Source organism: Lepus europaeus, chromosome 20, assembly GCF_033115175.1.
Source record: "Lepus europaeus isolate LE1 chromosome 20, mLepTim1.pri, whole genome shotgun sequence".
Lineage (NCBI taxonomy): Eukaryota > Metazoa > Chordata > Mammalia > Lagomorpha > Leporidae > Lepus > Lepus europaeus.
In genome coordinates, this window is record NC_084846.1 from 37,808,178 (window position 1) to 37,826,229 (window position 18,052).

At 42.7% G+C, this 18,052-nt stretch overlaps 1 protein-coding gene across 1 annotated transcript in view; it reads right to left on the reverse strand.

Moving 5' to 3' along the window:
• The window catches only part of TBX20 (T-box transcription factor 20), a 58,524-nt gene that overhangs the window by 28,054 nt on the left and 12,418 nt on the right, over window positions 1–18,052 (reverse strand). The window contains exons 5-6 of the mRNA XM_062178913.1: window positions 16,189–16,347; window positions 5,926–6,002 (exon numbers count right to left, since the gene is read on the reverse strand). Coding sequence (XP_062034897.1) covers window positions 5,926–6,002; window positions 16,189–16,347 — 236 coding nt within the window. The remainder of the gene's footprint in view (window positions 1–5,925; window positions 6,003–16,188; window positions 16,348–18,052) is intronic.

Consider the following 18,052-nt stretch of genomic DNA (forward strand, 5'->3'; position numbering starts at 1 on the left):
CAAACTAAACTAGGCAAATTTCTTCTTTAAAGCCATATTTATAAAAACCGGCCCTTCCCAAGGCCTCCAGTATAGTATTTTCCAATAGAAATGTAATGTAAGCCACAAATGTAATTTTAAATTGTCTAGTTGCCAAGTTAAAAAAAAACACAAAAATACGAATTTAATCCAGTAATCTAAAATATTTTTTACTAGCTAATCAACACTGTAAAGCTATTTAGATCTTTTCATTTTTTTTTTTTTTATAATGAGTCTTAAAAATCCACTCCAAAGTTCTTTCTCTCCCTTCCACCCACATTTAAGCCATCTGTGGTCAGTAGCTATTGCATTAGCCAGTGCAGCACCCATAACCCTAACTAGGCTTGTGTCTAAGAAAATGTGTAGGACCTACAAACTTGAAAATACCAAAACTAGGGCTGGCGCTGTGGCGGGAGAAGCAGTGGAGGATGGCCCACGTATTTGGGCCTTAGGGAGACCCAGAGGAAGTTTCTGGTTTTTAGATTCAGCCTGGCCCAGCATTGGCTGTTGCATCTAGGGAGTGAACCAACAGATGGAAGATCTCTCTCTCATTTTTTTTTTTTTATTTGATAGGCAGAGTCACAGACAGTGAGAGAGAGACAGAGAGAAAGGTCTTCCCTCCGCTGGTTCACTCCCCTAATGGCCGCCATGGCTGGTGCTGCGCCGATCTGAAGCCAGGAGCCAGGTGCTTCCTCCTGGTCTCCCATGTAGGTGCAGGGCCCAAGTACTTGGGCCATCCTCCACTGACAGTGAGAGAGAGACAGAGAGAAAGGTCTTCCCTCCACTGGTTCACTCCCCTAATGGCCGCCATGGCTGGTGCTGTGCCGATCTGAAGCCAGGAGCCAGGTGCTTCCTCCTGGTCTCCCATGTAGGTGCAGGGCCCAAGTACTTGGGCCATCCTCCACTGACAGTGAGAGAGAGACAGAGAGAAAGGTCTTCCCTCCACTGGTTCACTCCCCTAATGGCCGCCATGGCTGGTGCTGTGCCGATCTGAAGCCAGGAACCAGGTGCTTCCTCCTGGTCTCCCATGTAGGTGCAGGGCCCAAGTACTTGGGCCATCCTCCACTGACAGTGAGAGAGAGACAGAGAGAAAGGTCTTCCCTCCGCTGGTTCACTCCCCTAATGGCCGCCATGGCTGGTGCTGTGCCGATCTGAAGCCAGGAGCCAGGTGCTTCCTCCTGGTCTCCCATGTAGGTGCAGGGCCCAAGCACTTGGGCCATCATCCACTGCACTCCCGGGCCACAGCAGAGAGCTGGACTGGAATAGGAGCAACCAGGACTAGAATCGGTGCCCCAACCGGGACTAGAACCCGGGTTGCCAGTGCCGCAGGCAGAGGATTAGCCAAGTAAGCCATGGCACCGGCTGATCTCTCTCTCTTTCTGTCTCTCCCTCTCTCTCTAGCTCTTTCAAAATAAATAAATAAATCTTAAAAAAATACCAAAACTTCTAAATAAGAGGAGATTTCAGTAAAATGACAAAGATGTCATATTCCTGAAGGAAAGGCTCAGTACCTTACAGCAAATTCTATTCAGATATGAATTTTCTCTTCTGGTTATGGTATAAATTCAAAACAAGCCCAATCAAAATCCCAAAGACATTTTTGGAAGAACTGACAACATTATTTTAAAGATAGTAATAAGTACCAAGAAAATTAGAAAATGACAAGTAAAAAGGATGTTCAAGCATATCAGATATTTCATGTTATTGGTTTATGAAAATTACAACAATGTGATTCTGACAGCTCAGTACAAGGGTGTTAGGGGCAGGCTTTGGCAGCTGAGACACCTGTGTCCGGTATCAGAGCACCTGGGTTCAAAGCCCAGCTCCACTTCCAATTCCTGCTTCCTAGGAACACAGATGCTAGGAAGCGCCAGTGATGGCTCAAGCGGCTGAGTTCCTGCTGCTCCCACAGGAGACCTGGGCTGATTAACAGCTCGCAGTCTGGACACCTAGCCTGAGATTGTTGCAGGCATTTGTGGAATGAACCAGCAAATGGGCACTCTCTCTGTCTCTCAAAAATGTTTCTTTAAAAAAGAGAGACCATAAGAACTAGTTAGACAAGGATTTGTTATGTGATAAAGGGAAAATAATAAGTAAGTAGGAAATGAGTACAGTATTAAATATATGGCTGGGGCCATTTATAAAAAATATAAAATAATAAGTCCATTTCATATCTTCTACTAAAACATATATTGTATGAATCAAAGATTTAACTGAAAAAATGGGCAGTGGTAATGTAATAGAACATCCAGTGCTGAATATTCTTAAATGGGTGAATGGGATTTCATTGCTTTTTTTTTTTTTTTTGACAGGCAGAGTGGACAGTGAGAGAGACAGAGAGAAAGATCTTCCTTTTCCATTGGTTCACCCCCCAAGTGGCCGCTACAGCCAGCGCGTTGTGCGGCAGGTGTGCTGCGCCAATCCGAAGCCAGGAGCCAGGTGCTTCTCCTGGTCTCCCATGGGGTGCAGGGCCCAAGGACCTGGGCCATCCTCCACTGCCTTCCCGGGCCACAGCAGAGAGCTGGCCTGGAAGAGGAGCAACCAGGACAGAATCCGGCGCCCCAACCGGGACTAGAACCTGGGGTGCCAGCACCGCAGGCGGAGGATTAGCCTAGTGAGCCGCGGCGCCGGCCCGGATTTCATTACTTTTTATGCATTTTGTTGCTTATATCTTTTAATTTTTCTGCAATAAGCATGAATCCTTTTGTAAAAATTAAAAAAAAAAGCTATAGGAGGGCCTTAATTTTGAAGAAAACCCCTCTTGGCTATGTTTCCTTTCTCAAAAGCAACACTGTACAAGTACTACAAAAGACAAAAGCAAAAGAAAATGCCAACTGACAGACTGACTGTGGGCTAGTTACTATCTGGAATGAGCAGATAATTCCTTCTATGGTCTAAATAACCAGAAATTAGGTCACATGAAGACATCATTTTGGGTTTTTGATTGGCCTCTCAGCTGGCCATGGCAGGTATATGTGCAAAGCAACTAATGAAAAAGACTTTCTACTTTTGCTAATGAGCTGTCCCTGAAAAGTAAAGCCAGAGAGGAAGTACATGAGATGTTAAGAATCTGAACAGAACCCAGAAAACTTAGAGCAAGAAAAAATCTTCAGATCTTTATGAGTATTCCAAAGCTTGTGCAGGTATACAAAGAACCAGAACCGTAAGGCTGGAGAGACAGGCCAACAGACCCAACCCCAATGGCATTTTTGTTTGGGTGTCCCACACAGTAAGTTGTAAATCAGCAACAGGAAACTTGAAATCATTAAGGTCACATATTTATAACATCATATTCAATTAGGTTAGGAAAGTGCAATATCTGTCATCATGTCATAAAAAGATGTGTCTTTCTCTCAGATCTCTCAAAAAGAAAAGCTCCCTATATTGTTACAGATAGGGCTGTTTTCAATCAGTTACAAGGAGCAATTCAATTACGGGATGGTTTAGTGCAGTAACTGACTCCAGACTAATTTAATTTCTTCAGGTCTCTAAAGATCAATTGATCTGATTTGTCCCATCCCCAAAGGCTGTTTAGGAAAAAATCAGACTTAAATACCTGGAAATGAAATCCAAAACCTCTGCCAATTTCACACTACTTAGGTCCTCTTGCAAACTTTCAGCTAGTCGTGTAAGAATGCTCTCTTGTCCCTTAGACCATAGAAAGCAACCTTGCTTCACACACATGTGAGCGCTCCCACATTGGGATGCTTATTCAGTAAGTGGAAAATATGTCCACATTATCAAATCCACTATCCTAAAGGGCAGGCGGACTGGGTTCTCCTATCACACGAGCACATATGAGCTACAGGGCTATTTTTACTCTGGGAGTGGTCTGCTAAGACTATTCAAAGTAGACTAAGATGCACATACACTGTTGATAGAGTGCTCATCTAACATAATGAGGAAGTTACAATGATTTTACACGTTTAGATTTACGAAGTGTTTTTATAATTGTCACATGGCTTGATTCTCAGAACAAAGCTCTGACGAGAGCAAGGCCACGCTCTCTGTTTCCTAGATGGAGAGGCAGAAGGTCCGGTGAGCTCCTGAGGATCACTCACTCAGCAAGAGGCAAAGCTGAGACTCTAACTCATGACCTCTTCTCCCAACACAGATGGTCCCCGAATACAATGGTTCCATTTATGTTTCTGTGTCTTTTTTAACCGTATGATGGTTTGAACATGATATGTATCCAGTAGAAACTGTACTTTGAGTTTGCAATTTCGATCCTTTCCCAGGCTGGCGACAAGGAGCACAGCTCCCTCTGATGACGTCAGGCTGCGTTAGCAAGCACAGCTCCTGGTCAGTCCCAGGATCACAAGAGGAACAACCAACACTTAATGGTGTGCTGTGTGGGGAAGCCATGACAGGGAGGTGTAGGAAACACATCCTCAATGTCATGGTATCTTCAACCTGTGGTGGGTTTCTGGTGTGTAACCCCATAACAAGCGGAGGAGCATCCACCCTCGGCTCCGAGACACAAGATATAGTACACTGTGAAAACACATCACTATTACCCCATTGAGTCCCTATGTTCTTTCTTATTTGACGCCTACATGAAAAGAAGAGAAAGTTCACTTGTAATATTCCCAGCTGCATAAACTGTATCGGTGCTTCCATCACTCAGAAAGAAAAAATGGAAGTCTTGTGCCTAAACAAAACGGACTTTGTAAATGGACTCCTGTCACCCCATACCATGTACACCACTGTGTTACTTACTCGCATGCCACCTGATTGGAGAATTATCAGCTTACCTTCTCTCTGCATTTTGTACTTGATCTCAATGCCCCCAACTACTTGTCAAGCTCTCTAACTCATTGATCATTCTTTCCCACTCCGATCCCATGGTTTCTACCCAACATTCAGCCACTCCTGCTGGCTTCCCTGTCTCCCCGCCAAGCTTCTGAATCTGTTCTCGACAATCAAACCACCACCCCACCACGGCAAAAGTGTAGGAAGAATGAGAAACAAGCAGAAGCTGCTAAAACATGTAGTAATCCCTTATTTGGAGTTGTGAAGACAGGTTTGGGTGCCAGTGCTGAGATCAGGAGATGACGTCATGTGGCAGGTGGTAGATGGCAGGAATGTGTGGCACTTGGTAGGGAAATCACACAAAGACAGGGAGTGAAGTAAACCAGAGGGCTGGTGGTGAGGAGAGCCCACCTGTCAATCAAGATGTCAGGCCACATCAAAAAGGATAGAAAGTGTTTAAGAAATACAAATATCAATCAGGTTGAAGTCTCAGGAAAACACACTTCTTGACGTTCATAATATGAGCCTCCACAAAGACTTTTCCCATCACCCAGCTGGTCTCAAACTGCATGAGTGACTCTGAGAAAGAAGTGGGCTAAGCTACAGGTACATGGCTATCATTTGTGTTCTTAGATGGTCCTGGGGCCTGATGTCTATGCCTATTAGATACAAATGGTCTACTCTATAGGAAAAAGTCTGTGGCCTTGAATTTAATTCTATCTTCTTGATTCAAGACTCCAAGATACCCTTAAACTCTTTGTCTTGGCCACTGAGGGAGGTCAATGGCCATCAAGTTTCTGTGTCTTTGCAGAGACACAGCCACTCATGGAGACACAAAGCTTAACCTCAGGAACACTACAGCCTTGATGACAGCAAAGTCCTACTTTCTACTCTCTATTTTTAGCGGGATAATTGTTCTGGCTAAAGAAACTGCATCCCCCAGTAACTGAGCCTATGCTAGTATACCTGAAGCAGTCGTCAGGCCTTCAGCCACTGCAGATCTACCAGATCAGACTGGAGGGAAAGGAGCAGAGAAACGGAGACAACGCGCAGACACGGGACGGCTCCTTGGCGTCAGAAGGAGTGTGTTCCTACAAACTCCCTCTTCTCTTTATCTTACTTGGACAAAAAAAGTCAACAGGAAATCCTCATTACCTCTCAATGTCCGTGAGCCTGGAGGAGTCCCGGAATCCTTTGGCAAAAGGGTTGCTGTCTATTTTCAGCTTGGTTATCTGCAAAAAGAATGGGTACAAAGCAAAATCAATTCTGATGTCTAGGAAGTAAAATCAGAAATAAAGACTTTGCTCTTTTTTTTTTTTTTTTTTTTTTTGTAGCTTCACCAGAATATCTTTTTTTTTTTTTTTTTTTTTTTGACAGGCAGAGTGGATAGTGAGAGAGAGACAGAGAGAAAGGTCTTCCTTTTGCCGTTGGTTCACCCTCCAATGGCCGCCGTGGTAGCGCGCTGCGGCCGGCGCACCGCGCTGATCCGATGGCAGGAGCCAGGTGCTTCTCCTGGTCTCCCATGGGGTGCAGGGCCCAAGCACTTGGGCCATCCTCCACTGCACTCCCGGGCCACAGCAGAGAGCTGGCCTGGAAGAGGGGCAACTGGGACAGGATCGGTGCCCTGACCGGGACTAGAACCCGGTGTGCCGGCGCCGCAAGGCGGAGGATTAGCCTAGTGAGCTGCGGCGCCGGCCTCACCAGAATATCTTAATGTCTCTCAGTATCATGGCAAGGCTGGAAAGTGCCAGACACATTTTCAGGAGGGACAGATCAAAGCCAAGTGCAGTGGGGAGGGCCTCAAAGAGAGGGAGGTGTTTGAGGTGATCAATGGACAGACACATTAAGGATGGGGGCCTTTCAGAGAAGATAGACAAGAACTGGGGTATGAAGTATTTAAGAGATTAATGAGGCTGGGGCTCAGCTGGGGAAGGGGGCAACAGCGTAATGGGAGAATGGGCTAGAATTTTACCATTGGCAGAGAATGGCAAATAAAATCAAGAGTGTGTCTCCTTTTGACTTGGCAACATTTTATTACTATGGCACAAACACGTACCATAACAGATTAAAAGACTCAATAGCCAATAATAGCCTATGTCCAATTCCATATTGACAACCATGATATACATGAAATGAAATACATTTGTTCCTATTCCCCTTCCCATTTGACTAAATTAGAATCAAATTGGTTCATCTTTTGTTATCCTTCAATACAATGCTATTTATAGAACTCTATGCTTATATGGAAACAAATACTTTCTAGTAAGAATCACAGTATGAATTAATAAGTGTCTATGCTGTGGTAGTCATAATGCTTATAGTACTAATATTAATGAAGAAAGATCCAAAAAATCATATGCACAGCACTACCAGAGGAAAATTCATCAAGTTATGAAGCAAAAAATAAAAAGAAATACTGATTAGATGATACTCAATGTGGAAAATCTTTGAGTGTTAGAGTTGAAAGGAACCTTGGCGACCATCTGGTCTAAACCCTCCCTGGATCACACTGAGGCACCAAGAATGTATGATCCAGGCACAGCTAATCAGCAATTTCTTCAGATCCAAGGAACCCTGAAGAGAGTCCTAGTTCTTTAGTATCAAAACGAGAACCCCCAGTAACCTCCAGGGACACACATATGAAATATTCTGAATGAAAAAGAAGTTTTAGGTTGAGTCATGGCCTCACCTTTCAAAGCAAGCAGTAGATGAAATAACACAAAGTTTGAATGCTATTTTGCCAAAAAGCAACTTTTCCTCTGATCAGAGTACATTCACAATTCATTTTAAACTGTTAATACCTAAAAACTTTAGTTTTCCTTTACAAAAGAAAGGTTCTTTTTTTAAGTTTTCTGAATGTGGGCTATACCAATGCATAATTTGCAGGGAAGCTATCTGCCTTGTCCCCACCCTACCCTAGACACCAAGACTGCTCTTCTCTATTGATAACAATGACAAGTTTAAGATTGGCTATTTTATCACATTAATGTTAAGGGCATTCCTTAGGAATGTTTACATTTAGCCCATGAACATTTACTGCAGAGCAGCTAAAAAAAAAAAAAAAAAATGGTGATTTATTTTTCAGCTTGGTTACAGAAAATGGTAATCAGGGAAAGAAATCAGATGGACCGCTCTGGATTCCACATTCCTGCTGATGCACACTCTGGGAACCTGTAGGTGCTGTCTCAAGTACTTTGGTTCCTGCCACCCACATGGGAGACCTGGATAGAGTTTTTGGCTCTTGACTTTGTCCTGGCCCAGCTCTGGCTGTTGTTGGCTTTTGGAGAATGAACCTGTGAATGGGGGAGATCTCTCTCATTTTCCCTTTCAAATAAATAAAATAAATAAAAATTATGATAAAAGGTATTTTATAAAGAACTATGCAGGAATCCCTGAGGGTACCTCTAAAATGTGGTCATCAAGAGTCTGTAGAGAACCTCCTCCCTAAACACATCTAGTGCTTTCTGAAGTTTGTCTCAGCCACACACCCACACTAGGACTTACTTTTGATAGTCAATTTTTAAGGAGAAGAAGAAAATTTTTATTTGTTTGAAATAAGCTATGGACATCTTTCAAAGTTGAGACCATCATTGTGTGCTAAGATTATAAATTCCAACAAAGTTTTAAAACCCTCAAAGACAGTAGCTATGCCTATTTCTTCTGAACAACTTTTAATTTAAAATATTTTAAGTTTCTAAAGTGCATGACAGTTCGTGAACACGCTTCCACAGTCATTCATCCCCAAATATGGAATAAGGATTGACTACCTTGCAAATGCACTGTGCTAGATGCTGGTGCAAAGACAGAGAATGCATGATCTCTGCTCTGCTTGAATGGAGCTTAAAATTCCATGGGGCAGGCAGAGGGATGCCAGAATGGGAAGTGGGTTTAAGAGCCATAAGGAGGTTGGTACCACATCCACTGAAGGGCTAATGACAATCAGGATGAATCAAACCCAGGTGAAAATTTCAACCTAAACTATGGGACAGAACAGTAAAGGTAGAGTCTCCTTCAAGGTGCACACTCAGGAGCTGGAGAAGTGAAGTGATTCACCGATGGTTACAATGTTCTAAAGCAAGTATCAGATGACATAACACACAGAAAACCTAAATCTGGGGCCAGCGCTATGGCATAGTGGGAAACTGTCACCTGCAGTGCTGGCATCCCATATGGGTGCTGGTTTGAGTCCCAGCTGCTCCATTTCTGATCCAGCTCTCTGCTATGGCCTAGGAGAGCAGTAGAAGATGGCCCGAGTCCTTGGGCCCCAGCACCCGGGTGGGGGACCCAGAAGAAGCTCCTGGTTCCTGGCTTCAGATGGGTGCAGCTCCAGCCGTTGTGGCCAGTTGAGGAGTGAACCACCAGATGAAGACCTCTCTCTCTATCTCTTCTTTTCTTTATGTGTAACTCTGACTTTCAAATAACTAAATAAATCTTAAAAAAAAAAAAAGAAAGAAAATCTAATATTTGAAGAAGTCTTTTTCAAAGCCATCCAAGCTTGGTTTGGAAGTAGACCATGCATGCCAAGCTTGGTTTGGACTTTACACAGTAAAAGGAAAGAAAATATTATCTATCTGTTGTTACAGTTCAAGAAGGACTTTGGATATAGCTTGTCCCTGAAAAGGATTTTGCAAAATCATATTTGTTGTTCTTTACATATCCAAAAAGTAAAGGTTATTGCAAGAAATGTTATGGCTGTGACTATTTTTAAATCTCTCACTGCCCTAAAACCACAGTGAATGTATACTCTCAAAATGTGAGTTGTTCAATGTGTTGCTATATCTAACATTTCCTGCTGATTTTGAATGAGGAAGCAAATCAAATTTCACAAATATTTTCAGATGTTTTGAATTTCCTTTCATTTTTAGAATTATGGACTTCTAATATCTTACAAATCCACCTTTCCAAATCCCTAAGTTAACAATTTTAATTTTTTCTTTACATTTTAATGCAATTTCAAATTACAGAAAAGTTGCAAGAAGAGTACAAGGTGTTCTCACACACTGAGGCTTCTCAACTATAATAATGGTTTCATTTCAGTGCACCAATTAGAAAAATAGTTCAAGATAATTGCCAGGTATTTATCTTCTCTATGCCCCATTTAATTTAATTTCATGGCAAATAATTGTTCTTGGAAGTTAGAAGGCGAAAAGCTAAATGTACCTATTATGACTGAAACTGTACAGGGGCTCTGGGTTAAGATGACATTCCTGAGCAGGTTTCAGGGAGCATGAGTTAACATCACAGGGACCATGGGTGAAACGTGTTAATGAGACCACTGTACTCAATGGAATAGCACTACATGCTGAATCTGTTGGGGTACCCACAAGAGTTTGTTGAGGGTTAGTTCAAGAGCAAGTAGTCAAAAATACAATTTCAGACTATGTGAAAGCATTTCATTGTTTCCTAATGTCACGATAAAATAATCTTAAACAGCAATATTTTAACATTCTAGGTAGTCACACTCCGATTTTTAAAGTCAATCATAGATCCCTTCCACAGATATTTAAATAAAAATCTATAATTGTATAGAAAAATATTCATCTCTAGAAGTGTCCCTATACCTGTCTCGGAAATTTGGATAACTGAAAAAGCCACACACTCGAGAGTAGCTGAGAGAAAGGAGCTGACTGATCAACATTGCTTTGTTTCCTTGGGACACAACTTCATTCACTCCTGACCACAGGATGCCTGCAGCCCGACACTATTGAACAAGATCACTTTCGTCAAAGGTAAAACTGAAAGAGGTATCCAAAAAAACCAACTACCAAATATCATCGTCTACAGAAAATCCAGAGGTATGTCTTCTTCATAATTCAAAAATAATTTTGAGGAGCAGAAATCTTTCTCACTCGGTGAAGAGAAAGTGTTAAGTAAAAACAGTGTACATTCATGAAATCCTGCAGCTTATCGTGTGTCTACATACAGCCAAATCACCGACTGATTCCAGCCAGACTGCAGCCTGTTTTTTCATGTATTATCTCACTAATATGGAGCAGAATGCATCTCCTAACCAGAAAATTCATTCTTTCAACATTTCCATTACCTGTAAGTAAACATATGCATAACTGGAAGGCAGACATGCCAAAGAGGAGGGACCTTTTGCGATGGTCATTACTCCCCGTGACGTCTCTGAACTCTGAATCCAGCCACAAGGTGAAATTGGCCCTCGGAGACCATTTCTCCAATTATCAGCAAAAGATCTGACCAAAGGCATTTAAAAACGAAACCTGACCTACACTTCAACCCTAACAGCAAGGGTTTGCCTGCTCAAAAACAACACATGACCTTTAAATCTTAAATTATAAAATAGTTTGTTGAAAGTGTAATGTATTTAGCTTTTATCTAATAATGTGAAGAAATGTAATCATTCCCTTGAAAAAACTAGAGAGAAAAATGACCAAAAAAAATCCCATTTTCCTTACCTAGAAAAAAAGCTGCCAGCCACAAAGAGAAATTTTTCATAAATTCTATCAGTAACTTTTATTTGTATGCTAATAGACATAAAAATAATGATCCTACCCAAAATTTAAGAGATATGAAAGTGGTCCTAAATGTGAACTTTTAAATCTTTCTTTTATTTTCCCTCTTTGCTCTTAATGCATGGAAAAATTCTAACATTTAAAACAGACTTAGTATATATCTACTTTATTTCTTATGTTTATTTCATTATATATTGACCATGGTAAAATCAATATGCAAACTTGGGATAGTGGTGAAAAAGCAGTGAATGCAGAGAGGCCTAAAAACCATCAGCGATAACTTTAGAAAATGACATAGGACTAATGAAAATGCTAACCCCAAATTGAGTTATTCATCTCAATCATGCTCACTGAGCATCTGCTATATGAATTTTGATTGGTCCACTGAAGTATAAGCCATGTACCAAACTGGCATATTATTATACCAAATCAAACCTTCACCACGAATGGGATTTCAAATTTATGTGTGGCTTGGTGCTGGGGACTATGGTTTTAAAGACGGTTGTACAGGAATATACTCAGACACAGCAAGTCTATGAAGGAAATTAATCCTGCATTCGGACACTTCCATTTTGGGTTGTTCAGCAATGACAAACTAATCATGTTAACCTTTATACTTTAGGATGCGACAAAAGATAGCTGAGTATATGTGGCTGGATTTGCAGTCCATCTGAACATCAATGAGAATTAAATATTAGGAAGAAGGGCAATTGGTGCTGTGATCTGCATTTATAGCATCTTAACCTATTTTAACTTAGCAGTGTTTTCTGACTCAGTTTTCAAACTCTTGACACTGCCAGTGGCTACATCCCAATGCCACCTCAATGGGGAATTAAGATCCAAAAGATCAAAACCTCATGATGGTTTTGCTATCAAATTTACGACCTGTGGTGAATGGTTTTTTTTTTTTTAAGATTTATTTATTTTACTTGAAAGTCACAGTTACACAGAGAGAAGAGAGGGAGAGAGAGAGAGAGAGAGAGAGAGAGAGAGAGAGAGAGAGAGATCTTCCATCCGCTGGTTCACTCCCCAGATGGCCGCAATGGCCGGAGCTGTGCTGATCTGAAGCCAGGAGCCAGGAGCTTCTTCTGGGTCTCCCACATGGATGCAGGGGCCAAAGACTTGAGCAATCTTCCACTGCTTTCCCAGGCCATAGCAGAGAGCTGGACTAGAAGTGGAGCAGCTGGGTCTCGAACCAGCGCCCATATGGGATGCCAGCACTGCAAGCGGTGGCTTTACCCATTACACCACAGCGCCGGGCCTATGGTGAATGTTTTAACCTCAGTTTCTTCATGTACAAAATGGGGCTCATGATGTCTCTTTCAGGGGGTTAGGTTCAGAATTAGTAAGGAAAATGTGGAAAGATTTTTAAATTAAAAATAATGTCAGGGGGCCAGTGCTGTGGCACGGCAGATTAAGCTGCCTCTTGCAACATTGGCACCCTGTATCGGGGTGCTGGTTCTAGTCCCTGCTGCTCCACTTTGGATCCAGCTTCCTGCCAATGTGCCTGGGAAAGCAGCAGCAGATGACCCAAGTACTTGGTCTCCTACCACCCACATGGGAAGCCAGGATGTAGTTCCTGGCTCCTCGCTTGACCATGGTGACCATTTGGGGAGTGAACCAACAGATGGAAGATCTCTCTTCTCCATCTCTGTCTGTCACTCTGCCTTTCAAGTAAATAAAATAAGTCTTTTAAAAACTAAGAAAAATATAACAATTCTAAAAAATAACAATAATAATAAATCAAAATCATGAACTTTAGTTAGATTTTTTTTCAGAGACAGAGAAAAGATTATAAAAGCCATTATTGGTCCATCCTGAAAATTCTAATTGCACTCAGTACTAAATGATATTAAGGAATAATTCTTACTAACTTTCTTAGCTGTGATAAACATGCACTGGCTACAAAAATGAAAATAATGCCCTCATTGTCAAGATATACCAGCAAGAAGTCTTCAAAACAAAGTATCTTGAGACAGGCAATTTAGCTTTAAATAATTCAGAGAAAGGGAGAAAGAAATACAGAGAGGGAGAAAGAAATAGAGATAAAACAAATATGGCAAAATGTTAATTGCTGAATCTGGGAGAAGAGTACAGGGGCTTCACTTTATCATGTTTAATATTTTGGTATAAAGGAAAGGTTTTGCCTCTATAATTTTCACTAAAGAAAAAGAAAATCTTTGGGCTGGCATTGTAGCACAATAAGCTAAGCTGACTCCTGTGACACCAGCACCCTATACCAGAGCGTCAGCTCCCTGCTAATGCACCCAGGAAGGCAGTGGAAGATGGCCCAAGTGCTCAGGCCCTTGCCACCCATGTGGGAGACCCTGATGGAGCTCTGGGTTCCTGGCTTCGGGTTGGCCCAGCTCCGGCTGTTGCAGCCATTTGGGGAGTGAATGAGCAGATGGAAAACCTTTCTTTCTGTCTCCCTCTCTCTCTGTAACTCCGTTTCTCAAATAAATAGATAAATAAAGAATTAAAAAAAGAATGTTTTAAGAATTGTTTCTGAACCTGTAACATCTACATTTCATGTGCCCTCAAATTGCATTGTTGGCAGATTTTCAAAGAAAAGCATTGGTGGGACTGGCACTGTGATGAGGTGGGTAAAGCCTCCGCCAGCAGTGCCAGCAACCTATGTGGGTGCTGGTTCGAGTTCCGGCTGCTCCACTTCCAATTCAGCTCTCTGCTATGGCCTGGGAAAGCAGAAGACGGCCCAAGTCCTTGGCCCCTGCATCCATGTGGGAGACCCAGAAGAAGCTCCTGGCTCCTGGCTTCAGATCGGCACAGCTCCAGCCATTGCGGCCATCTGGGGAGTGAACCAGAGGATGGAAGACCTCTCTCTCTCTCCCTCCCTCTCTCTGCCTCTCTATTATCCTGCTTTTCAAATAAATAAATCTTTTTAAAAAAATTTAAAAATAAAAAAGCAAATAAACAAAAATGATAAGAGCAAATACATATCTTCCATGTCTATAAATTAAAAAAACTTAAAAAAAAAATAAAAGAAAAGCATTGGTGTTTCAGGCCTTGTGCCTTTCAATCCATACCCAAATTTTTTAGCTTGGGCCTTCTCTGAAAGTTTTCACTCTTGTGTTGTCATCTTGGAGACAACTCAAAAGTTGAAATACTCTGCTTTTATTGTAAAACAATTAGCGTGATAACACTCGAGCCTTCATTGATCCTATTAAAAAACAGACCAGAATGTGAAAACCTAAGGGGTGACAAGTCCCCATCTGACACTCCTGAGAGAGCCCAACAGCGACCTCACGCCTGGCCAGTATTTACAGAGCGCCTTCCAGCTCCCAGAGACACGCTCCCACACGCTTCGTGGCAACCCCTACACTGACCGGCCCAGTTCTTAGCCCTAGTCTAAAGGCAAGGAGAACAGCAGCCACACGGGTGAAATGAAATCCACTCCAACGTGCACAGAAACTGCAGGTGCTCAAGCCCTACGCACCCGCTTGTCTGCTCACATCCCTTCTCTCCATTTCCATTTCCTTGTTTGCGTTTCAGCTTCATCTTACTTCCCCTGCTGGACTCTGCCGGCTACCTCCTCTGCCTAGCAATCCCATGACAGACGCTGAGCCCCGTATCAGGTAGCAGCTAACGGTTCATCACCCAAAACCCAAAACATAACATCAAGACAAGAGTAGAGCAACAGGCCTGACCGTGCACAACTAATGAAGCAAAGGCAAGGAACAAAGATGTGGGGAGGCTCTGAGCAGCCAGATGTGTCAAGTGAACTGAGAACGTGAGTTTGCTTTACCGACATGAATCTACAGGAGTCTCGTGCCGTCCTTCCTCGCTACAGAGGGTCACTAACCCTCTCCTAGCCCCAGCTTTCTCACTTTTACAGTCAGTGTCGCCACAAGCTTGTCAATCACTTGCAGAAGTGCCTATCCGTGCCGGGCACTTAGCAGGACCTTGAGAAACATGTACCAAGTGGGACTAAGCCTTACGGGTGAAGAAGTGAGCCAATTTCGTAATGGGATATGCACCAATAGGAAACATCACTCAGCATCTTAAATTAGAGATCTTGATGTTCACTAAACGCATATCTGCTTACATACTGCAGTTTTTAACCTAAAAGAGATACTTAAAACCATTTTATCAGAATTACCTTATCCCAAATTATACCTGAATACACCTCACAAAAGGTGAGGTATCAGTAGTTTGGGCTGTCGGCTAGAATATGTGTGCTTGATTTAGAGGAAAATTTGAACCTTTAAATATTATGAAGCAAAGAGAGTAGGGTCATGTAGACCAGCAGGAGGAGGAAAGGGAGGCAGGACGTTCTCTAGAGAAAATTGGAGACAGCAGATTGGGACAGGTTCTCAATCCACCTGACCTAGAGTATGTCGATCCCAAGAACGATGATCAAATGCGTGGTCTCTCGGCATCCCCTTGCAGGTGCCAGGCTGGCACTCAGTGGTTCTCTACAAAGTGAACTTCCAGGGGCTGGCATTGTGGCGCAGTGGGTTAAGCTGCCAGCTTCAATGCCAGCATCCCATATGGACACCAGTTCAGGTCTCCATTGCTCCACTTCTGATCCAGCTCCCCACTAAAGCATCTGGGAAAGCAGCAGAAGACAGCCCAAGTACATGGGCCCCTGCACCCTGATGGGAGACCTGGACAGTGTGGCTCCTGTCCTCGGCCCAGCCCTGCCCTGGTCATGCAGCCGTTTGGGGAGTGAACCAGCAGATGGAAGATCTCTCTCTCTCTCTCTTTCTCTCTCTTTCTTTCTCTCTCTCTCCTTCTCTCTCCCTCCCTCTCTCTCTCTCTCCTTCTCTTTCTATAACTATGCCTTTCAAATTAATAAATAAATATTTTTTAAAAAGTGAACTTCCATTTTGAGTACTGGCATATCTCTTCTCTCCCGAGGAAATACAAGAACCGCCTAAATCCTTTATTACACAGCAGCAACTGTGAACGGCATACTCACTAGTTGGTTTTGGTAGGCGGTGACTGCTGTAAAAACTGTCTCTGGAAAGATGAATGTTCTAAATTCTTCAGACTTCAGGTTGAGCAATGAGGCTGTGTGGTCTTTCTTCTTAATGATGTGCACCCGTGGCTGGTATTTATGCATTGAGTTCAGAATTATCTACAGGAAAGACAGGAGAGGTCCTGAATTTTACGTACTTACTGCAACACTGGTCCAAATACAGTGAAGTGAAGAAAAAAACATAACATTCATTATTTCAAGTTCAACTTTAAGAGTGGGATTTATTCTTTCCATTCATAAGGCAAGTCACTGCAGAGTCATCACTGCTAATCACATTTTACCAAAACAACTGCAAGTACCACACGCTGTTTCAAGTGTCCTTTCTAAAGGGATGGGCAGGCGGGAGGGACAGGGGCGCCATCAGGAGCAAAAGCTTTATTTTTCAAAATGAAGTCATTAAACTATTTTTGTTGGGGAAGGTGTTGCGAAGCAGTGGAGTAAGCTGCTGCTTGGGATCACTTATCTCAGTGGAGTGGAATTTTTGCCTCTATTTCCAAGCCAGCTTCCTGCTAACACACCTGGAAGGTAGCAGGTGATGGCACAAGTACCCAGGTTCCTACGACCGATGTATGAGACCCAGTTGGAGCTCCTGGCTCCTGCATTCAGCCTGGCCTATTCCTGGATATTGCAGGCATTTGGGGAGTGAACTAGCAGACGGAAAGGATTAATCTCTCTCTCTCTCTCTCTCTCTCTCTCTTTCTCTCTCTCTCTCTCTCTTTTTCTCTCTCTCTCTCTCCTCTCTTTCTCTCTTCATCTCTCTCTGTTATTCTGCCTTTCAAGTAAATAAACTTTAAATAAATAAACACATTAAAAGATTTTTGTTGTTAGTCTACACACACCAAAGGATGCATGTCTAAATTTTCTAAAATACATTCTAGGAAACCAAACTGCTATTTATGGGAGGGGATAAAATTCAACAATTCAGAAAAGCAGTGTGGTACTACACAGATCTGGGTTAGAAGTCCATATCTGCCCCTCGCTACCTCTTTAATCTGGGGCCACATGATCTCATCTCTCCACCCTCTAATTTTCTCAAATGTGAAACAGTACTAACCTCGTAGGACCAGAGAGAGGATTAGAGTAAGTAACCCTTGTAAAGCACATCAGAAATAGTTAGCCCTCAGGAAATGTGAAGTTTATTATTATTTATGACTTCTTCCCTGATTTCTAATATCTACTTACAAAACTGAACTTGAATCATCTGGATGTGTGTATGAGTGGGAGGGTGTGGGTGGGACTGGAAATGCTGATTTTTCCAAGCTGTAACTAATAAAAGTACTCGGAAATCATAAACAAGCCCTGGTTAACAAAGCCAAGAGACAGTGTTTTCATGTATCTTGTAAGTAAAACAGAAAAATTTGTCACTGTTAAATGTGAGTGGCAAAATTCACATTCAGATATAAAAAGTTTCCCACATCTTCCCTGATCCACCCAGACAGGAGACCTAAGTCTGCAAAATCAGGGATGTTTTCTGAAACAAGAGGACTCAGCGCTTCCCTCCTCTGGCAAGGGCCCAGCAGGGGGCCCGGCTCTCAGCTGGCATCCCACAACCAGTGCACAGGCCCCAGGCACTGGGTCCTGGCAGCTGCTGCCAGGATCCCAAGTGATGTCTCCCTAGCTTTCTCAGCTTACACAGACTTGGTGGATCAGTGCGTCTATGAACACGGAAGCAGAGGACGTCCTAGTTCCATGAGACAACTGATGTATGACCAATCTTTCTGTTCTGACCTGGAAGCCAACTAAAAGGTACAGGGCATTAACTGGGACTGAATTTTGAACATGTCACCTTTTACTGATCCCAAAC